General features: G+C 52.7%; 2 protein-coding genes across 2 annotated transcripts in view; one reads left to right on the top strand and one right to left on the bottom strand.

Moving 5' to 3' along the window:
• Window positions 1-10,293, top strand: part of ACOT11 (acyl-CoA thioesterase 11) — a 53,760-nt gene extending 43,467 nt beyond the window's left edge. Inside the window, exons 9-16 of the mRNA XM_003793115.2 lie at window positions 1,088-1,232; window positions 2,421-2,476; window positions 3,866-3,932; window positions 4,295-4,378; window positions 5,627-5,760; window positions 8,172-8,303; window positions 8,585-8,711; window positions 10,073-10,293. Of these exons, the coding sequence (XP_003793163.1) occupies window positions 1,088-1,232; window positions 2,421-2,476; window positions 3,866-3,932; window positions 4,295-4,378; window positions 5,627-5,760; window positions 8,172-8,303; window positions 8,585-8,711; window positions 10,073-10,228 (901 nt within the window). The 3' untranslated portion in view covers window positions 10,229-10,293. The remainder of the gene's footprint in view (window positions 1-1,087; window positions 1,233-2,420; window positions 2,477-3,865; window positions 3,933-4,294; window positions 4,379-5,626; window positions 5,761-8,171; window positions 8,304-8,584; window positions 8,712-10,072) is intronic.
• FAM151A (family with sequence similarity 151 member A) overlaps window positions 10,287-22,495 on the bottom strand; it is a 15,502-nt gene continuing 3,293 nt past the window's right edge. The window contains exons 3-8 of the mRNA XM_003793148.2: window positions 16,737-16,889; window positions 15,256-15,415; window positions 13,182-13,406; window positions 12,305-12,444; window positions 11,450-11,593; window positions 10,287-11,045 (exon numbers count right to left, since the gene is read on the bottom strand). Of these exons, the coding sequence (XP_003793196.1) occupies window positions 10,372-11,045; window positions 11,450-11,593; window positions 12,305-12,444; window positions 13,182-13,406; window positions 15,256-15,415; window positions 16,737-16,889 (1,496 nt within the window). The 3' untranslated portion in view covers window positions 10,287-10,371. The remainder of the gene's footprint in view (window positions 11,046-11,449; window positions 11,594-12,304; window positions 12,445-13,181; window positions 13,407-15,255; window positions 15,416-16,736; window positions 16,890-22,495) is intronic.

The raw sequence follows: 22,495 nt of genomic DNA on the forward strand, positions 1-22,495 counted from the left end.
AAATAAATGAGAGATGTGAGGTAGGCAACCTGAATTCAAGGTTGGCTCCCCACTAGCTGTGTGACTTTGGGCAAGTTACTTAACCTCTCTGAGCCTCAGTTCTTTCGTCTGTAAAATGGGGCCCAGCACAACCACCTCCAAGTTGTGAGCATTCAATAAAGTGTTACTAGCAGAATGCCAGAGAAAATGTTCAGCAATTGTCAGCCATTACTGCTATGATGGTGATGATTATTATTGTTTTATTATTATTATTTCCGTTGCTATTTGCTGTCTGCTCAGAACACATTCTATTGCTCTGCAGGGAAAAGCCATTTCCCCGGAATTGCAAGACCCGGTCTCTAGTTTAGATTTTCTTCCTGCCTGGTTATGTGACCTGGGAAAATTATTGCTCCGTCCCACGTCCTGCTTTTTCAATCTGCATAATGTCCACATTATGCAATCATTAGCAATTCCTAAGCGAGGGGCATGGTGGTGGCTGCTATTTTGTAATTAATAAAGATGATAAGCTTGGGGCGGCGCCTGTGGCTCAAAGGAGTAGGGCGCCGGCCCCGTATGCCGGAGGTGGCGGGTTCAAACCCAGCCCCGGCCAAAAACTGCAAAAAAAATAAATAAATAAAAAATAAAGACGATAAGCTAACCATGAATAGCAGCCACTGAGCTGTCAGGGCTGCAGCTGTCACTGTGTCATGATTATGTGCACAAGGGACATCCTTTCTGACTAGACCGTTCACCTCCAGCTCCTGGCTTCTGTCCCATCATAGCCGTTTGCAGTTTATGATGGTATATTTGTATCTTAGCGTTCTTGTTTGTTGTCACCTGCCCCTGCTGGTAGCCCACAAAGCATGGACTGGCCATGGACTGGCCAGGCATATTCAGAGTATCCATTTCTGGTCCCCAGAGCTGACACACCATAGGTGCTCTGTGAACAGTGATGGAGGGAGAGGTTTTAGGTGTCCTGCCCGTGGGAACAGGCCTGGTTCCTGGAAGGACTTCAGGAGGGCATGTGCACATGTGTGTGCATGTGTGTCAGGGGTGTGTGGCCTTGGGAAGGTGTGTCTGGCATGGAAGCCGCTCTCCCTCCCCTCAGCATGGAGGTGGGCGTGTGCGTGGAGGCCTATCGCCAGGAGGCTGAGACCCACCCGAGGCACATCAACAGCGCCTTCATGACCTTTGTGGTCCTGGATGAAGATGACCAGCCCCAGTTGCTTCCCTGGATTCGGCCCCAGCCTGGGGTGAGTGGGGGCAGCGCCCTGCCCCACCGGCAGCTCCCTTCCCCTCTTCTCTGCCCAGAAGTGGTGGAGATTCCAAGCCCCCCAGACAGGCCTGAGGGCACAGCCAGCTCTGAGTTCTGGTTGTGAGCCCTGGGTGCCCCTTGTGCAAGGCAGGCATCTAGCTTGACAGAACTTGGAACACACATATAGGTCTGGCTCGTAGTGGGGTGTTAATGAGCCATCACCAGCCTGCGGAGTTGGAAGAGCACAGGCCTTAGAGTCAGATGAGGGTTGGAACCTGACCTCTGCGGCGTTTAAGGAGGTGCCTGCTGCCAGCTCTCAGCCCCCATCTGTGAGATGGGTGTATGCACAGTCCTTACTCTGCCAGCCTGTGGGCTGCTGACTCTGTGCCTGGCTGAGCCCTGGCACCTCTCAGTACAAAGCAGGATGGTGACACCAGAGTAAGGGGCCTTGCAATGAGTCAGGGATCAGATAGGCTCTTGAAAAATGCTCTGTGTACCTCCTGTGGCTGTGGAAAGCCTGTCCTTCCCTCTGGGCAGGCCCCTGCCCCACCTGCCCGCCTCCATGGGCTATGTAGTAGGGCAGGCTGGGGTGGCTGGGGGTGGAGGGGCCATGGCCACGGCTGCTCCCCATGCAGTCATTTTGTGCTTGCAAGTGGGGGACATCAGGGGTGATGATGTCAGGGTGGGCTCAACTCAGGCCATGGGGTTCTGATCCTGGCTTTGCCTCTTACCCCTGCGACCCAGGGCAAGCCACATAGCCTCTGTGTCGGGCTCCTCCTCTGTGGAGTGAGGAGCATGCGCCGCCTCAGCAGGCCGTTGTGAGGATTAGATGGAATTTTGCTTGAAAAGCACTTTGGAGCTGGAATGTAGCAAGTGCTTAGTACAGGTGGGCTCTTGTTACCACTGTGAGTGCCCTGTAAGGGTCCCATTTTACAGATGAGGAAACCGAGGCTGGTGAGGGGAAGTATGTGCCCAAGGTCCCTCGTAGAGTCTGAGGGCATCTAGGGCTACAACATGGGACCCCAGCATTTTCCTGGCCAGGAGGTTTTGATCCAGCTGTCCCAGTGAGGCCTGAGTCCACTTTAGGGCTGTAGGACCTCCTTGCACCCTGAGGGTGGTGTTGTCAGGGACGGGGCAAGGGAGTACCTGGTGTCCTTCCTGCAGCCTATCCCTACTTCCTCCCCAGGATGGTGAGCGGAGGTACCGAGAGGCCAGTGCCAGGAAGAAGATCCGCCTGGACAGGTGAGTGGGGGCTGGGCGTTGGTGGGAACGCAGGGTCAGGCCTGTGTCCTGCTCTGCCTGACCCCAGGGCACTCTCTCATTTCTTTGGGCAGCCCGTGTGTTGGGCCCTGGGCAGGGCCCTTTACAGTGCATCTGTTCAGCCTCTTATTTAGGCCTCATGACACAGTGGTCTGTGACCCATGGTACAGGGAAGGACACTGAGGACAGAGGGGTCAGGTGGCTTACCCATGGGTACACAGATAAGCATGATAAGCAGAATCAGAATTCAAACCTGGCTGGGTCTGGCCAATTTGAAATGCCGTGCTCCTTCCATCAACTCTGATGCCCCTTTGGCAGATGAAGGAAAGGTTCAGAAGGGGATGGAGTTGCTCAGGACGCAAGCCCAGGTGCACCTACTCCGCTGTGATAGCCCTTTACAAAGTGGAGAGGCTGTAACACACCAGGGTTTGCGAGCTGTTGTCAGTGTATGTGTTTATGCAGCACTTACTGTATATGCCAAGTGTTCTTGCAACCACCCTGTGAGGTGGGCATGACCAAGGATCCCATTTCCCACATGAGGACACTGAGGCACAAGGGTGAAATCATTCAGCAGGGGTGTAGAGGACTAAGTCTTAAACCTCTGAGCTGCCCTTGGCATGGTGGCGCATGTCTGGAGTCCCTGCCACTTGGAGGCTGAGGCAAGAGAATCACTTGAGCTCAAGAGTATGATGTTGCTATGAGCTATGACATCATGGAACTCTATCCAGGGTGACAAAGTGAGACTTTGTCTCAAAAAAAAAAAAAAGTGGGGTGATGTCTGTGGCTCAGTGGGTAGGGTGCTGGCCCCATATACCAAGGGTGGCGAGTTCAAACCTGACCCTGGCCAGCTAAAACAGCAATGAGAATTGCAACAAAAAAAAAGCTGGGTGTGGTGGCGGGCGCCTGTAGTCCCAGCTACTCAGGAGGCTGAGGCAAGAGAATCGCTTAAGTCCGAGAGTTGGAGGTTGCTGTGAGCTGTGGTGCCACAGCACTCTACCGTGGGCGATAAAGTGAGACTCTATCTCAAAAAAAAAAAAAAAAAAAAAAAAAGGCTTGGCACCTGTAGCTCAACCGGCTAAGGCGCCAGCCACGTACAGCTAAGGTGGCCGGTTCGAATCCCCAGCCCGGACCCGCCAAACAACAATGATGGCTGCAACCAAAAAATAGCCGGGCGCTGTGGTGGGCGCCTGTGGTCCCAGGTACTTGGGAGGCAGAGGCAGGAGACTCGCTTGAGCCCAGGAGTTGGAGGTTGCTGTGAGCTGAAATGCCATGGCACTCTACCCAGGGGGATAGCTTGAGGCTCTGTCTCAAAAAAAAGAAAGAAAAAGTGATGGACTGCCAAGGGACCCAGGTTGTCATCCTCCCTTCTAGGAAGTACATCGTGTCCTGTAAGCAGACAGAGGTGCCCCTCTCTGTCCCCTGGGACCCGAGCAACCAGGTAAGGGCCTCTTCTCCAAGGGGACAGTCCTCAGGTCCATGGGGTCCCCACCTGTTCTGATTGTCAGCATGGGTTTGAAAGAAGGCCTGAGGGGACAGGATACGAATGCTGGACCTCATGACCATATAGTTAGCAGAGGCCTTGCCTGTGTCCCCTTGTTTGGCAGGAGAGCTGTGACCCCAAGAGGCAGAGAGATATGTCTGGAGTCACACAGAGGGTTGAGCCAAGACTGGACCCCCTTCCCCAAAGCCCAGCGGTCTTTGCACAGTCCCTGTCCTGCTTCCTCCCCCAGAGAGGGGGAGGGCAGCCCCTGTGCACTCTTCCAGGAGTACCTGAGCGGCAGCACCTGTGCGCTCTTTCAGGTGTACTTGAGCTACAACAACGTCTCCTCCCTGAAGATGCTGGTGGCCAAGGACAACTGGGTGCTGTCCTCGGAGATCAGTCAGGTAGCTGGCCCCACCCCCAGTCTTTCCTTTCTGCTCTGAGTGGCTGGAAGTGGCTAGTGGCACTCCAGGGACTCTCTCAAACAAATTATGTCTGGCCAGGCTCCTTGGCTCATATCTGTAATCCTAGCACTTTGGGAGGCCAAAGCAGGAGGATCTTTTGAGCTCAGGAGTTCAAGACCAGCCTGAGCAAAGTGAGACCCCCATCTCTACCAAAAATAGAAAAATTATCCAGGTGTTGTGGTAGATGCCTTTAGTTCCAGCTACTAGCGAGTCTGGAGCAGGAGAATCACTTGAACCCAGGAGTTTGAAGTTGCTGTGGGCTAGGTTGAGGCCCAGCACTCTAGTCAGGGCACCAGCGGGAGACTTCTGTCTCAAAAAAAAAAAAAGACCAACAAAAAACCCCTCAAAACAAAACAAACAAATTCATTTATGTCAGAAGGGGATTTCTTCAAAGGGATTGGGAGAGATTATGGGAACATATTTGCCCCCACAGGGCCTGGATAGGACCCCCAAGTCCTTCTCTCCTGCCTGCCCCCCTGTGGCTGCTCTCTGCCCACCGCTTCCTCCTCCCTCTCTGCTCTTCTGCAGGATGGGGGCGGTGGGCAGGCAAGGCTGGGGAGGCCTGAGCTCTGCCACCACCTGGGGAATGGACTTGGAGGCAGGATGGGCAGCTGACTCAGAGGACCCATTGCATGTGGCCTCAGTTGCTGCTTCGTTTTTTATTTATTTTTTAATGTTTTCTTTTTTCTTTTATTTGAGACAGAGTCTCACTATGTCACCCTCGGTAGAGTACTGTGGTGTCACAGCTCACAGCAACCTCTAACTCTTGGGCTTAAGTGAGTCTCTTACCTCGGCCTCTTGAGTAACTGGAACTATAGGCACCCGCCACAACGCCCGGCCATTCTTTGCTTGTAGGTTGTCATTGTTGTTTGGCAGGCCCAGTTTGGATTCGAACCTGCTAACTCTGGTGTATGTGGCTGGCGCCCTAGCTGCTGAGCTACAGGTGCAGAGCCAGTTGCTGCTTCTTAAGGCACCTTCCTGTCCACTTGTGCTGCATTCTCTTAGCAGACCATCTTCACCAGGATGAGACTGAGCTCAGAGAGGTTGAGCCACTTGTTCACAGTCACACAGCATGTCGGTGGCCCTGAGCTTCCAGCCCTGGCCTCAGGCATCCTCATTATCTCCCCTGCCACCCAGCATAGTGTGGGGAGGAGTCGCAGGAATGAGGCTGCTCTCTGTCCAATGCAGGTCCGCCTGTACACTCTGGAGGATGACAAGTTCCTCTCCTTCCACCTGGAGATGATGGTGCACGTGGATGCTGCCCAGGCCTTCCAGCTGCTCTCAGACCTGTCTCAGAGGCCAGGGTGGGACAAGCATTACCGGTGAGCGACAGGGTGGGGGCTGGGGGAGGGGCCCTTTCGGGTCTGGGGTGGGTGGGAATGGGGGTAAGCTGTAGTCAGATGGGTGTCAGAGTCATGGGTATTTTGCACCCTCAGGGAAGGGGCTAAGCATGGAATTAGAGTTGAAGGCCTCAACTTAAGTTGCTTCCTTCCATCTCAAATACCTGTGTGACAGTGGCAAGTCACTTCCTTTCTGGGCCTGTACTGTGGCTGCACCTGTGAATAGCCACTGCACTCCAGCCTGGGCAACATAGTGAGGCTGACCCCCCCCCCCAAGACAAACAAAATGGATACTTAGGGGGTGAGTCATGGATTTGCATTCAGGGATAGCAGAGTTTCGAACTGTTTTCTGCAGTTGTGTTCCCAAAGTGGGTTTAAGAACTGCTTGGGGGCGGCGCCTGTGGCTCAAAGGAGTAGGGCACCGGCCCCATATGCTGGAGGTGGCGGGTTCAAACCCACAAACCCAGCCCTGGCCAAAACATGCAAAACAAACAAACAAACAAAAAAACTGCTTGGGGTGGGGTTGGAAGGCAGAGGAGTAGATGGGACACCCCCCCCCCCCACGTTCAGGCTAATAGGATAGCCAATTTGCTAAATTCACTAAGCTTGCTGATTCTTTTTTATAAATATGTACCTGCATGTTATGTTATTTTTTTCATAGACTCCTACATTGCCAATCCAATGAATATATATATAGATTTATCTGTGTGTGCATATATATTTGTTTTTTGAGACAACAGTCTTGCTCTGTTGCCCAAGCTAAAGTGTCATGGCCTCAGTCTAGCTCATCGCAACCTCCAGCTCCTGGGTTCAAGCTATCCTCCTGCCTCAGCCTCCCAAGTAGCTGGGACTACAGGTGTCCACAACAAGGCCTGGCTAGTTTTTTCCTATTTTCTGTAGAGAGGGAGTCTGGCTTGATGGAGTCTGGCTTTTGGCTCAGGCTGGTTTGGAATTCCTGAGCTCAAAGGATCCTCCTGCCTTGGCCTCCCACAGTGCTAGGATTACAGGCATGAGCTACCGAGCCCAGCTGAATATGTTATTTTAATACAGAGGGTGCCTATGACTACTAATATAATTCCTTTGAATACATTTATTCCCTAAGTTTACTGATTATTCATATGAGTATCTTCTTGAACTTATCTAGAAGATAAACATATTCTTAGGAAAATAGCCAAAATTTCAGATAGGAACTTTAAAGTTTAAACTGTTATTTTTTCAGGTCCCTTCAAAGTCACTTTGTATTCCGCCAATATCCCAGCTTGGAGGTATTTGGTGATCTCTGCAATGATGACGTTGTGAGGAGCCTATATTCCTATATTCCTGACTATTCCCACAGGGAGGGTCTTGCAATTTAGAAATTCAGTATGCCCAGCTGTGTTGCCATATTTTTATTTTTTTAGAGTCTCAATTTGTCACTCAGACTTCAGCCTCCTGATTAGCTGGGACTATAGCCACACACCACTGTCCCTGGTTTCTAGCATTTTTACTAGAGTGAGGGTCTCACTCTTGTTCAGGGTGGTCTCAAACTCCTGACCTCTAACAGTCCTCCTGGCTCATCCTCCCAGAATGCTAGGGTAATAGATGTGAGCCACCATGTCTGGCTGGCTAGGTAGCCTCAGGCCTGCTGGCAGTGCCCTTCTAGAAGTCAGAGAGGTGATTCAGCAGCAGGTGTCTTGTGCAGGGGAGGATAGTCCTACATGTGACAGGAAGCCCCCTTGCAGGAGGAGGCCTCGTGTGACCCTTGAGGGCCAGATCAAATCTGGACAGGACTTGGGGGGAATGGTGCAAAGGAAAGAGAACCCCTAATTCCTTCCCCCTGCCCTGGCCACAGCACGCAAATGGGCAGGCTCGGAGTGAAGCTGGGAGATTAAGGCGGGGGGGTCTGCACATGGTTGTGTACTGTGTGCTGCTGTGAACGTGTGCGTGTACCTGGGCAGTTGTGTGCCCAGGCCTAGGGACACATCTCTACTTCCTCACTGCCCGGACACACCCCAGCCCTGCTTCCTCACTCCCTCTATGGATGGGTCATTTCCTGGGCTCCAGACACAGTGGGCCCTCACTAAATATTAAGTACAGCTACGAAGTCATTGTGTTGTATGCCTCTGTGTGGGGTGTATGCCTGCAGACACGTATGGATCTGTGTGGAGTAGAGCTGATCCATGTGTCTGTGCACATATGCATGTGTGTCTTTGTTCCTGTCTGTGTGCACTTGTTTGCACGTGTGTGTCTGTCTAGCTGCCTTCTTGTCCTGCTGGCTGCTGCCGAGCAGTACAGGGGAAGGCACAAACACCATGAAAGTGCTGGGGGCTTGGCAAGGCAGGGCCCCGGCAGACCTGCTGCTCTTGTGGGAGCTGGCATGGCTCCCCGGGCCCTGAGCTCCCACCTCCCCACAGGAGCGTGGAGCTGGTGCAGCAGGTGGACGAGGATGATGCCATCTACCATGTCATCAGCCCTGCCCTGGGTGACGACACCAAGCCCCAGGACTTCGTGATCCTGGCCTCTCGGAGAAAGCCTTGTGACAACGGGTGGGTGGCTGCCTGCTCACCGGGGGATGTGATAGGGTGAAGCAGTGTCGACTAAGGGTAGAGCTCTGCGGTCGTGGGCTGTGGGATCCCAGGCTCCCCGACTTTCCTGGGCTGCTCTGGCTTCACTGTGAGTGGAAGACAAGAATAGTTCCCCTCTGGCCACTCATACCCTACAGCAGAGCATCCCTGTCCTGCTGTCTGCGGCTGGGGCTCAGGGCAAAATAGGCTGTCACCTTCCTCTGTGATGAGCCCTGCCCCTTCCTACCCTTCCTCCACTCTAGGGACCCCTATGTCATTGCTCTGAGGTCAGTCACACTGCCTACTCACCGAGAGACCCCAGAATACAGACGCGGGGAGACACTCTGCTCAGGCTTCTGCCTCTGGCGCGAGGGGGACCAGCTGACCAAGGTAAGGCCTGTGCCCCTCACAACCCGCCTGGCTCCACCCCAACACCATGTGTATATTAAGCTTAGTGTTACTGGGCCAGTTCAGTTCTAGACCAGAGGCGCCTCCTAGCAGCTCCCTTTTCAGTTTAGGGGAGCCTAAGAAGGTCAGGGGCTGACGACCAGCCTTTGTTAAGATCTAATCTGTGTGGCTCACCGCCTGTGGCTCAAGCGGCTAAGGTGCCAGCCACATACACCTGAGATGGTGGGTTCAAATCCAGCCTGGGCTCGCCAAACAGCAATGACGGCTGCAACCAAAAAATAGCCAGGCCTTATGGCAGGCACCTGTAGTCCTAGCTACTTGGGAGGCAGAGGCAGAATCGCCAGGAGTTGGATGTTGCTGTGAGGTGTGATGCCACGGCACTCTACCCAGGGTGACAGCTTGGGACTGTCTCAAAAAAAAAAAAAAAGAAATAGATATAATCTGTGGGGTGGAACCTGTGGCTCAGTGGGTAGGGTGCCAGCCCCATATACTGAGGGTGGCGGGTTTGAACCTGGCCCCAGCCAAACTGCAACAAAAAAATAGCCGGGTATTGTGGCAGGCACCTGTAGTCCTAGCTACTCAGAAGGCTGAGGCAAGAGAATTGCCTAAGCCCAGGAGCTGGAGGTTGCTGTGAGCTGTGACACCATGGTACTCTACCGAGGGCAATAAAGTGAGACTGTCTCTTAAAAAAAAAAAAAATCTAATCTGTACAGGGGAGAGTCAGGGGCTGCTGCGTGGTCTTGGAAAAAGCTCTGGATGCTGGGAAGAGAAGGCTTGGATTCTCATCTAAAATTCTATCTCATTGTTTATACCCCTTCTTGTCTAGGAAGGCTTTATATGGCTCTGAGGGCCCATAAAACTCAGAAGGGTGGTGAAAGTTAATTGAAAAAGTGGGGAGGAGGCTGACAGAGGGTGGGAACACCGCAGCTCCCGTCCTCGCTCACAGCTCCTGCCACAGCCCTGCTGCCCAGGCCTGGCCCTGAGACTCACCGAGGCGGGGCCAGTGTTTGTTGAATTAATACTGTTAAACCAGTGAGCTCCTCAGCACCAGCCTCGGGCTAATACCACCTTTGTTTGAAATGGGGTTTGGTGCTGGGCTCTGGACATCCAGTCCCTGCCTGAGGGCCTCTCAGCTAGTGGAGAATGCGATGTGAGTGTGCAGTGACAGGGAAGCCTGTGGGGAGAGCGGCTGGAAGGAGTGGTGCCCGCCCGGTCTGGGCACCCTCCTCAGACCCCTCCCAGAAGACAGCAGGGCCGGCCAGGACCTGCTGGGTGCCCACTGGTTTGCCCACCTCTCCCGCTGCACGAGCGCACTCTCCTCTAACCTGGCCCTCTGCCTGCAGGTGTCCTACTACAACCAGGCCACCCCAGGCTACATCAACTACGTGACCACCAATGTGGCCGGCCTCTCCTCGGAGTTCTACACCACCTTCAAGGCTTGTGAACAGTTCCTCTTGGACAACTGGAATGATCTGGCCCCCAGCCTCCAGACCCTGTAGGACCCTCACAGCACGCCCAGCCAACTCTATCCTGCCTCCAAGGACTACACGCAGTGTGTGGAGAAGACAGGGATTTATTCCTCCCTGCCTCCCCCATGGGAAGCCTTCTCTCTGAGGCCCACCGGCCCACCGCTGCTGGGTGCTCAGTTCCTGCCAACATCTGCCAGCAAGTCCTTGCGGTACTCCTGGGGCAGCCTGTAGTAGACTCGGGTCCTGTCCACAGCCCTGGCTGTCAGCAACACAGCCTTCACAGAGGCATAGTCCCCTCTGACAGGGATGTGCTCCACTGTGACAGTGGCCCGGGGGGAGGCCGCCAGCAGCTTGGCCACGACTCCAGCTGTGCTTTGGCCCAGCGGCCTGGCCAGCAGCTGGAAGGACACAGGTTGCCAGAGCCCCCGGCATAGCTCCAGCATGTCTGTGAGCATATGTTCCCCATAGCCACTTCCCAGCGCCTCTGTAGGCCAGCCTGGTGCCACAGTCACATGGGGGAAGATCTCAGCCACAGCTGTAAGCAACTCTTTGCCAGCCACGTGGCCAGGGACCACAAAACTCCCATGGGAGATGGTGGCCCCAAACCACACAGGCCAAGGCAGGAGGCGGAGGGTGGAGAGGCGTGCCAGCAAGGCCAAGGATGGCCGGAGGGCTGTAGGCTCTGCTATTTGGAGGTGGACACCCCAGTGTCCAGGATGAGAGGACAGCTGCCGCAGGCATGACTCCAGTGTCAGGACAGAGCCACCTTGGGCACGGACAATGGGTACAGGGTCCTCAGCTGCAGATTCCTGGAGGCTGATGTTCAATAGGATCATGCCTTCTCTCCCTGGAAGAGGCAACAGTGTCTAGGGTTTGGTCAAAGTCCCTTGTTAAAGGAGAAGAGGGGGGTTCTGGGGGCACCAAGGACAAGGAGGTGGTGCCTCCTCTCTCTGGAATCTGTAGACCTGGGCCTGGGCGCCAGGTGGAAGGGTCGTGGCCCTGGGTCTGGGCGCCAGGTGGAAGGGTTGCTTTACGAATGTGCCTGATGTTTTTCTGTTTCCCTTCACCTGGGCCTCAGCCCTGGGGCCCTGAGAACCCAAGGCTGCTGACCTGAGGGCCAAGAGGCCTTCTCTGGACACCACTATGTGTCTCTCCTTTCCTGGGCCCACCTTGTATCCAGGGTGGCAGTATCTACTTCCAAGCAAAGGACACCCCTGAAGTGTAGTCACCAGGGCTGAAGGCAGACCTTACCTGGGAGGGTCACTGTGGCTGTTCTTCCACTGCCCTGGACGCCAGGAACCAGCCACTCCACAGCCAGACTGTCATCCCCGGGCAGCTGGAGAAGAGGGATCAGGCTGCCCCCCGTGTAGTAGATTCGCCTCCGTGTGGTATTCACTGTGGGACCCAAATTGCCGAGATGAAGGGGCTGCCACTCATGCAGCACCCACGTAGGCCCCAGCTCTACAGGGGTTCTCGCAAAGCCTCCCAACACCCTGCCAGGGAGGGGTCATTTCCCTGCTTTGTTTAGCGTACTATAAGTGACATGCCCCAGGTCCTACAAGCAGTAAGCAGAGTTGCTGAATGGAACTGGTTGGGACCAGATCCGTCTGGCCCCAGACTCCACTTAGGCATGTGGAGTCTGCACGCCTCTTTGAGATGACTTTACTGCAGGCTCTCCTAGGTTCAGGGTCAAGAGAATGAGGGGCTTGGACAGGAGCATCTGGACCACCGATAGGCAGGTCCAGCAGAGGGGCTGCTGTCTGAAACATTCAAGTAACCCCAGGGCAACTGTGCTACAGGGCAAGTAGGGAGTTGGAATTTGCTGAGTTGTACCACGCAGGGGCTGAATGTGTGAAGTCCTTACCTGCTGAGCCCCAGTTCCCCTAGCTATAAAATGGAATTGCTGCCTCACGGATGTGTAAAGCTTAGAGAGTAAGCACACCACACCAGGGCCCAGCACACAGTAGGCCTCAGAGTGCTTCCCTGCCCCCCACCCCCGGGATTGCCCCTTCCGATGTCCCTTCCCCCCAGCCGTGCTCCAGTGCCCACCAAGTGCTGCCTGTGCAGAGTCCAGCTCATGCCACCCTTCCCAGTTTCCCTCCTTACAGGCCAGCTGCTTGAACTGGGACAGGACAGGCTCAAAGAGGTCATAGTAGACTTGGTGGGCAGCGCTGTTGTCCCGGATGTACAGCAGGTCGGCCACTGACACGGGGTCTGAGGCGCCTTGCCACAGTGTCAGGCTGTACCTGGAGCCCAGAGAGCAGGCTCAGTGCGCATCTGGGCCCAGTGAGATTCTCTGCCCCACCCACCCTGTGCTCACACCTGGACGCCAGTTAGACGCAGGGATACAGCGTCTTTCCTCCAGCCTCACGCTAGCCACCCCTCCCCGAGCATGACCCCTTCCCAACAGCAGAAGAAGCCAGGAGGAGTTCAGGGAAGATGATGGAACACAGAGGCCTGGAAGGAGGGAGGGGGCAGCCTGCCCTGTCTCCTGGCTTGGAGTATTTCTGAGTCCTATTTTAGGAAAGGGACAAGGACAGAAGGGTGAGGGCATGAGGTCAGGCATGAGAAGGAAAGGGGGCCCCTCGGGGGAGAAGGTAGAGCTGGGAAGCTGGGCGCTAACTGTGGGGCAGGGGAAGTCCCTCAGTCCCTACATGGCTCTCCTGGGGCCGGGGCTGCAGGCACGAGCTGTGCAGGCCCGGGACACAGTGGGCTCCTGTGGGAGAAGCTGTGGGGAGACAGCTTGTCCCGGCATACTCTCCAGGGGCAGAGCATTTGCCACCAATGGAAGGGCTCTCTCAGGAGATAGTGAGCGGCCTGTCAGAGGTACATACAGCAGAAAGCAGGCACATTATGGAGGGTAGAAGCCCCACAGAGGGTTGGGCCAGATGATCTTTAAGATCCTTCCAGCCATGAGTGTCTGGGAACATCAGTGCCTCTGGGGTGGTGGTAGGTTTGGAGCAAGGAGCCTGGGGGTCTTCACCTCTCGGATTGGCCCAGCAGCCAGCTGAAGTGGGGCCAGGCAGCCCGTACCATGACGGCCCGCACAGGGAAGGTGACCCTCTGTGGCAGTGTCCCCACCAGCTCCTGCATCTTCTCCACCATGTCTCGGGTGTACGTCCTGTTCGGGAACAGGGGCACGTAGAGGGTGGTCCAGCCTGGGGACAGGGTGGCCTCAGGGTACTTCTCCTGGACCAGGGCCAGGAACCTGTGGAGAGTCAGAGACACTGGTCTGGACCCCTTCCACCAAGGACCCCTTCTCCTCTGGGTTCTCATCACAGGGCTAGGAAGTGGCAGGACCTGTTGCATTTGTGACATAGGTCAGAGCAGACTCCTAAAAGACAGAGTGGCCTGCTCAAGGTCCCATGAATAGGGCTTGGAGTTGAGTCAGGAAGGTCCTGGTTCAGATCCTAACTCTGACCTTGGCAGCCTCTGACCTTGGCAGCTCACCTAGCCTCTTTGATTCTCAAAGACAGGATCCCTCGCAGTGGGCCGGGGCAGGCCTCTTTAACCTTCCCCTTAAGGACAAAGGGACTGTATCAGAGCCCCAGGTGGAGGTGGGGATCAGACTGATAGCTATGAGCCTCTGAAGTTTTCCTTTTAAATTTTATTTGAGTTTCGTCCTGATACAAATTTTAGTAGGCAAATAATGCTTTCCACTCCCTCACCCCCACCCCCTTAAAAAAGAACCACTGGGTGTAATCAGTACTCCAAGATGACAAACTCTACTTATCTTGGGCCACTGACTGTATTTTTCAAAGTGCTTCTTTTCAAATGCACCTCAGCTTGAGATGCTCAGTACACATTGTTGGTTCACTGGATGGACGGACAGATGGAGGGGGAGGGGGATGGGAAAGCCTGGGGCTCAGACTCAGAGGCCGGGGTTTGAACCTTTGCTCTGCCATTTGCAAGAGTTAGGCCATTTAACTCCCCCAACATAGTTTCTTTATTATTCTATAAGATTGTTTCTGTATTAATAATAAAAGGAAAATAACAGTACCTACCTCATTCTCATTGTAAGAGTTAAATGGTGTTCTGCAAGTAAAGGGCTTAAAATAGGACCTGAGACACATAATAAACTTTCAGCAAATTGAGCAATTATCGTCAGCCTTATCATCTGCAAAATGGAAAGAAAATCCTCTCCAGGCACTCCTGCGTTTTCAAAATTAATAGAAAAGGCCTGGCTTGGTGGCTCACGCCTGTTACTCTAGCACTCAGGGAGGCCGAGGTGGGTGGATTGCTTGAGTTTAGAAGTTCAAGACCAGCCTGAGCCAGAGTGAGACCCCATCTCTACTAAAAATAGAAAAACTAGGGGGGCGTTGTGGCAGGTGCCTGTGGTCCCAGCTTCTTGGGAGGCTGAGGCCAGAGGATTGCTTGAGCCCTGGAGACTGAGGTTTCTGTGAACTATGATGACACCATGGCACTCTACTGCAGGCTAGAGTGACTCTGTCTCAAAAAAAAGAAAAAAAGAAAATCCTGACCTGGCAGTGCTACGTAAGGATCAAGTTGGAAACATTCTCTCCTGTGATGTGGCCTTTCTTTGTAAACAGGAGTACTGTGCAGCTAGTATGTGTGAGGGCTGTTAGTGGCGGTGCTGGAAGCTCAGGAGGGCTGAGGAGAGTGTCAAATGTTTCAGACTTTCCCAGCAGTCCTGCCTGGGCCGGTCACTGGAAGTACACAGAGGACTTGACCCTGTGGTACCCTTGACCCTGTGTGCCCTCCAGGAGTCCACAGTGTGGCAGGGATGACAAAGCTGTAAACTGTCATCGACAACCCAATTGAGGCTATGGTAGAAGGAAGGCGGGGAAGAGGGGCCCAGAGGCGGTCCCTCAGCAGCCTGGGATGTCAGAGAAACTTCTAGAAGGGGAGTGACTGGGCCCTGTTTGTCAGAAGAGGGGGAAGGGGCGTTTGAGGCAGAGGGAACAGCATGTGCAAAGGCTCAGAGGTGAGCCTATCTGGTGTAAGCAGAGTCACTCAAGGGTCTCTGAGGTCCCCTTCCTGGGCTAGATGTTGACAAAAGAGTTAGACGTAGCTGAGGCAGAGACGTGGGCACTCACTGTGTGGCATTGACCTCAACTGAGATGGGCACGTTGGGGCCCCTGAGGACGTCGGCGTTGATCCACACGGGCCTCCGGACTCTGCCTTCCCCTGTCAGCTGCTGCAGGAGGTCCAGGGAGGGGCCCACGGCCTTGATACTCTTGAAGTCCAGTTTGATCCCTGTGGGGAAGAGGACAAGGGATCTGGGAAGACATGACTTCCTGGGCAGAGAGAGCCGGTAGTGGATGTGGGTACAGAGGGGGTCAAGGGAGGTAGGAAGACAGGGACCCAGCTGGGTGAGGAAGGGCTTTCAAACAGGCAGAGCTGACCCACAGAAGCAGGGCAGCAGGAAGCTGAGCATCTGATGAAAAGGGGCTGAGGTTCCTGGACAGGACAGAGAGGGTCCTAAGCCACCAGAGTCTGTAGAGGAAGGACCCAGTGGGAAGAAAGTCCCATCCTGGTCATGGTGGTGAGGAGATGAGGCTGGCAAGTTAAGGCTGTGTCTGGAGGACAAAGGGGCCACAGAAGATTAAAGCAGAGGAGTGGCATGACCAAAGCGGCACCTTGAAAGGTGGCTTGAGTGTGTGTGTGGCAGTGATGGTCAGGGAAGGACCAGCAGGGCTGAGTGTGGGGCAGCAGCTGGCGAGGAAGGAGGTTGGGGAGAGAGTGTGACTGTGACTGCATGAGGGGTGAGGAGGGGGTTAGAAGTGGCAGAGGCAGCCGCTGAGTAGATGTGAGGACGAGGGAGGAGCCGGTGTGAGGATGACATCTAGATACCAATGGGCAAAGGGACCTGGGGGGGGTGGAGTTTGACTTTGAAATGTTGTGTCCAGTCTTGTGGATACAAGAAGGAGCACCCCGAGCACATCTGGCAGTTGGCAGTTTACTCCCCACTTCCATGTCTCCTGTCCCCCCCGCCCCCTGTATATCCAGGAGAGACCACCTGGGAGTGCACCTACACATCTCACCTGTGTCCAGGAGAGGAGAACACCTGGGCGTGCTCTTACACATCCCCCATCTCACCTGTGTCCAGACACCTGGGCGTGCACCTACACATCCCCCATCTCACCTGTGTCCAGACACCTGGGCGTGCTCTTACACATCCCCCATCTCACCTGTGTCCAGGAGCAAACACCTGGGTGTGCTCTTACACGTCCCCCATCTCACCTGTGTCCAGGAGAGGAGAACACCTGGGCGTGCTCTTACACATCCCTCATCTCACCTGTGTCCAAACACCTGGTTGTGTTCTTACACATCCTCCATCTCACCTATGCCCAGGAGAGAACACCTAGGCATGTGCTTAAGCATCCCCTGTCTCACCTGAGAATCCAGGTGAGTGCACCCTGGATGTGACACACCTCCCTGTGTCACCTAGTCCTCACTGAGCCAGGGCATCTGCAGCATGGTGACGGGAAAGCCAAGGCAATAAGCACCGTGTATGGAGACTGGACATGCTGCCTGAGGGACTGAGGGCTGGGGAGGGTCCCAGAGGGGCCCTTACCTTTCTGGGAAGAGGACAGCACAGTGTCCAGCCACTGCTGCAGTGTGTTGTCACTGTAGATAGCTGGGGGGTGTGCCATGATGGGGACCCCCGTCTCATTGGCTGTGTTGAGCCCTTCTACAGTGACATCAGCCTCCAAGACCATGGTATTGCCTGCAAGAGGCAGAACGCAGTTAAAGAACATTCTCCTTAGTAAAGCAGCGCAAGAGTGAAAAAGCAAGTATCTGATGTACTCAATACTGATAGGAAACCAGTAGATGAACAGCTACAGGCCCGCTCGAGAGAAAAACTCAATTCAATTCGAATGGACGGGAGGAGGAGGGGGATTGGTGGACTCTCGCCTAATGGTCACAGTGCACCTCCCGGGTGAGGGGCTCAACCACAATTTGGGCCTTACCTAACAGACGCAAATAGTATATAACCTAATAGTTTGTACCCTCGTATTAATCTGAAGTTAAAACAAGAAAAAGTGAGGAGAAATAGTAACTACATAGGAAACCAAATGAAAATTCTAGAATTTAGTAAACGTTCAAAATTTAAAAATCACTATATATGACAGAAAAACCCAAGCTTAAAACAAATCGATTATTCCTCACATAAAAAATTGTAAAATTTGGACAAAACATTAAAAAAGTTAGAGGAGGTGGCACCCATGGCTCAGTGGGTAGGGAGTTCAAGCCCAGCCCTGGCCAGCTAAAATCAACAATGACAACTGCAACAAAAAATAGCCGGGCGTTGTGGTGGGTGCCTGTAGAGCTATGATACCGTGGCACTCTACTGAGGGAGACATAGTAAGTAAGACTTTGTCTCAAAAAAAAAGTTAGAAGAATTAGAGAGCATCTAGAAATAGACAGAAGCTGGAGGATTGATTATATGTGCCTGCCTGATATTGCAATATAATAATAAATATTCATGGCTCAGTGCCTGTTGCTCAGGGGTTAGGGCGCTAGCCTTATACACCGAGGCTAACAGGTTCAAATCCGGCCCAGGCCCGCTAAACAATGACAACTGCAACAAAAAAATAACCAGGTGTTGTGGCGGGCGCCTGTAGTTCCAGCTACTTGGGAGGCTGAGGCAAGAGAATCACTTGAACCCAGAAGTTTGAGGTTGCTGTGAGCTGTGACACCACTGTACTTTACCCAGGGCGACTGAGTGAGAGTCTGTCTCAATAAAAAAAAAAAAATAATGAAATAAAATAAAAACAATAAATAGTATCATTGGCTGAGAAAAAGGCAGAACTCAATCAGATCCTTTAAAAAAAAAGTTTTCTGGCTCGGTGCCTATGGCTCAAGTGGCTAAAGCGCCCGACACATACACCTAAGGTGGTGGGTTCGAATCCAGCCCAGGCCCACCAAACAACAATGACAGCTGCAACCAAAAAATAGCTGGGTGTTGTGGCAGGCGCCTGTGGTCCCCCCTACTTGGGAGACTGAGGCAAGAGAATGGCCTAAGCCCAAGAGCTGGAGGTTGCTGTGAGCTATGACACCACAGCACTCTACCAAGGGTGACAAAGTCAGACTCTGCCTCTAAAATAAATAAATAAATAAAAATAAAGATACATATTTTATTATGATTTTCTGATTATTTTTGATTCTTCCTACTGGCTTGTGGAATTTGAGTCAGGACAACACAATACAGGGTGATGTTGAAACCCCATGTTATCAAATTACTTTCCAGAAGTGTTGGTCTGAATCATATTCCCACCTGAAGTATGTAAGATTGCCCATCTCACTACATCCTTACCACCACTGAGCTTTGGCTTTTTTTTTTAACTTTATGCAGTTAATCAGGTGGGTGTCATCTGATTCCTGCCTTCAAGAGTTCAATCTAGAAAGGAGCTCAGACTTTTCTTTCTTTCTTTTTTTTTTTAGAGACAAGGTCTTGCTCTGGCTCAGGCTGGTCTCAAACCCATGAGCTCGGGCAATTCCCCTGCCTTGGCCTCCTGGGTGCTGGGATTATAGGCATGAGCCACCATGCCTGGTCCTAGGAGCTCAGACTTTTTTTTTTTCCAGTTTTTGGCCGGGGCCAGGTTTGAATCCTCCACCTCTGGTATATGGGGCTGGCGCCCTACTCCTTGAGCCACAGACGCCACTTGGAACTCAGACTTTTCTGATGCGAAGCACACTCTGGAAAAGCATGCACGGGGCACTAGAATTTGGGGGGTTCACATCTGGGGGGTTCTTTGAACAAGGAAGATTCACTCCCAGCCCCTGTATCATCACAGACAGTTGGCATTGGGGTGGGGGCCTTTTCTCCTGGCTACTCCTAACTGTTCTCTCTTTTAGCCCTGCTCCCCTCCAAATCCTTTCTCTACATAGATGGAGTATTCTAAACATGTACCTGACCATGCCACTTCCCACTGAAAAGCCAAAATTCACCAAAGCCCCACCAAATTTCCTGAAAATCAAACTCAAACTGCTCACTGTAGGCTTTGGTCTGCACAATCAGATCCTACCAATTTTTAAAATCTCATCCCTTGTCCCTCCCTCCCTGGTTCTCTAGGTTTCAGCCGCCTGGCTCCTGCAGATTTAAGCAGCAGGTGTATCTCCTGGCAACTGCAGGTTCGGGTGAGGCCTGCGATTCCGCCTGTCTAACCTGCTCCGGGATGCCTGTAGACCACACATTGAGCAGCAAGGCTTTAATTTGTCTTGTCCTCCCATCTATCAGCTCTCAAAAGTGGCTGTTGCCTGGCAACACTCCTCCCTTAACATCTTTCCTAGGGAGTCTTCTGCTCGTCATTTAGTGCGGACTTAAAATAGCTCTTCTAGCTGGGCACGGTGGCTCATGCCTGTAGTCTCAGTGCTTTGAGAAGCTGAGGTGAAAGGATTGTCTGAGCCCAGGAGTTGTCCAGACCAGCTTGGGCAATATAGTGAGACCCCGTTTTGACGAATTAAAAAAAAAATTAGCTGGGTGTGGTAAAAAAAATTACCTGACTAGTTGACATCACATTACACCTGTGATGCCAGTTAGTCAGGAGGCTGAGGCAGGAGGATCACTTGAGTCCAGTTCAAAGTTACAGTGAGCTATGATCCAGCTGCATTCCAGCCTGGGTGAGAGAGAAACCCTGTTTCTAAAAAGATTTAAAAAGGCAGAGGATGTTGTAAATAATTCAACAAAATGGAAAAGAAAAAGACAAAAAATAAAAATAAAAAAGGCAGGGGATTCATGCCTGTAATTCTAACATTCTGGGAGGCTGAGGCGGGTGGATTGCTTGAGCTCGGGAGTTCAAGACCAGCCTTAGCAAGAGCAAGAGATCCTGTCTTTATTAAAATTAGAAAAACTAGCATTGTGGCGGGTACCTGTAGGCCCAGGTACTTGGGAGGCTGAGGCAAGTGATCGCTTGAGCCCAAGAGATTGAGGTTGCTGTGAGCTATAATACACAGCCCTTAACTCAGGGCACCAGAGGGAGACTCTGTCTCACAAAAAAAAAAAAAAAAGGAAAAAAAACATATCGCTTCCTCAAGGAGGCACACCCCTGTCTAGGTAGGTCACTCTGCCTCTTTGCCTCAGCGAAACCACTCTTTTCCTGTACACTCAACCTGGTGTCAGGCTTCCTCCGTAGAAGCTCCCTGAGAGCAGAGTCTGGGTCTGAACTGGCTGTCACTTGAATTCCGAGAGCCTGGATGGCACCAGTCCTAAAAGATACTTCTAAAATGGCCGAGTGGATTAACAATAGAAAAGTCAAGAGCAACCAGCTCAGGTCAAAAAAGATGAAACAGCTCACCCAATATCCCAGGGATTTTTTTTTTTTTTGGAGACAAAGTCTCACTTTGTCATCCTCAGTAGAGTGCTGTAGTGCCATAGCTCACAGCAACCTCCAGCTCTTGGGCTTAGGTGATCTCTTGCCTCAGTCTCCTGAGTAGCTGGGACTACAGGCGCCCACCACAATGCCTGGCTATTTTTTTGTTCTGTTGGGCCGGGGGTGGGTTTGAACCCACCAACCTCAGTGCATGGGGCTGGCGCCCTACTCACTGAGCCATAGGCGCTGCCCAGGATTTTTTATTTTTTTGAGAGAGAGTTTCTCTCTGGGTGGAGTGCTGTAGAGTCATCATAGCTCATAGCAACCTCAGTCTCTGGGGCTCATGTGATCCTCTCACCTTAGCCTCCCCAGCAGCTGGGACTACAGGTCCCCCATAACGCCTTGCTAGTTTTTCTGTTCTTAGTAGAGATGGGATCTTAGGACTTTGCTCTTGCTCAGGCTGGTCCCAAACCCTGAGTTCAAGCAATCTACCCCTCAGCCTCCCAGAGTGTGAGGATTACAGGCGTGAGCCACCACACCCAGCCCATCCCAGAGGATTTTGGCAGATTTCTCTAAAATCTAGGTGTCTGGATTTCTAGGAGGGAAAGAAAGGCAGGCTGTTCCTGGCACTGGGCTTTCCAACATCCCAGGCTGGAAGTCACTGTTATCCTGGCCCAAGTGACCTGGCCATAAAAGCACATTGCAAAGAGCTTTATGGATGTAACCTGTGTTTTTATGACTTGGACACAAGGTCTTCTTTTATCTTAACTTTCAGTTGCTTGGGAATGCAGTGAGAGGTGTCCAAAGGGTTTGGGGCTTGGTGAGCCCCAGAGAACCCAGGCCCATAAGAGGCATCTGGGTGAGGAGAGTAGCTCAAGAGAATGGGTGCCGAGCTTTCCTCCCTGAGCAGGACCAGTTGCACTGTGGGGGAGGTGAGGGCCAGGAGCCACCCAGGCTCTGAGTCCTGAGGCCCCCCCAGTGTTGCTGTCTTGCTTGACTTTCTCTAGGTGCCCTTAAGACACTGAGCTCTTTGGAGAGGCATGCCTTACTCATATTTTTTTTTTGAGACCAGGCCTCACTATATCACCCAGGCTGGTCTTGAACTCCTGGCCTAACATGATCCTCCCACCTCTGCCTTCCCCTCCCGAGTAGCTAGGAGTATAAGCACCACTATGCCTGCCTAGTGCTCTCATTTCATTTCATTTCCTTTCCTTTTTCTTTTTCTTGGAGACAAGAGTCTCATTCTGTTGCCCTAGGTGGAGTGCTTCATAGTTCACGGCAACCTCAAACTCTTGGGCTTGAGCAATCCTTGGCCTCAGCTTCCCAAGTAGCTGGGACTACAGGCACCCACCACAATATCTGAATAGTTTTTCTGTTTTCAGTAGAGAAGGGCCTCACTGTTGCCCAGGCTGGTCTTGAACTCCTGAGCTCAAGCGACCAGCCTTGGCCTCCCAGAGTGCTGGGATTACAGGTGTGAACCACCACACCTGGCCCTGCTGTGTTCATTTCTAAACCTTCCTCCTGGGCTTTGCTCAGGGAATGGATTAAAGACTGTTGGGAATCACCCTCTGGACCTGTTCTGCCTACCTGCAATTGCTGCCTGGACCTAGCTTCTTGCCTTCCAGAGGTTAAATGTGGGGGCTGACTTGCTTGGGGTGAAGAAGTAAAAGGAACAAGATAAGGACGGTACCAGGTTCCCGTGACCACAGAAGGAGGCTGGGCCTCAGGGAGCCACAGTCAGCAGGTAAGGGAACATGCAGTTACGGAGCCCTCCACCCACCCTCCTCGTGCCAGGAGCTTTTTAGACGTTTCAGAGAGCATGGTGGCCGAGTGTGGGAACCTACATCCAAGCTGCAGGCTTCCAGTTCCAGCTCTGATACTTCTAAGCTGTGTGATCTTGGAGAGGTTATGTGATATCTCTATGCCTCTGTTTCCTCATGTATAAGAATTAAATAAAATATCCCTGGTTAGGCATTCACTCAGTGTTAATCATTATTTACATGGAGCAGCTCATTTAACT

Source organism: Otolemur garnettii, unplaced genomic scaffold, assembly GCF_000181295.1.
Source record: "Otolemur garnettii isolate 467f Iridium unplaced genomic scaffold, OtoGar3 scaffold00066, whole genome shotgun sequence".
NCBI lineage: Eukaryota > Metazoa > Chordata > Mammalia > Primates > Galagidae > Otolemur > Otolemur garnettii.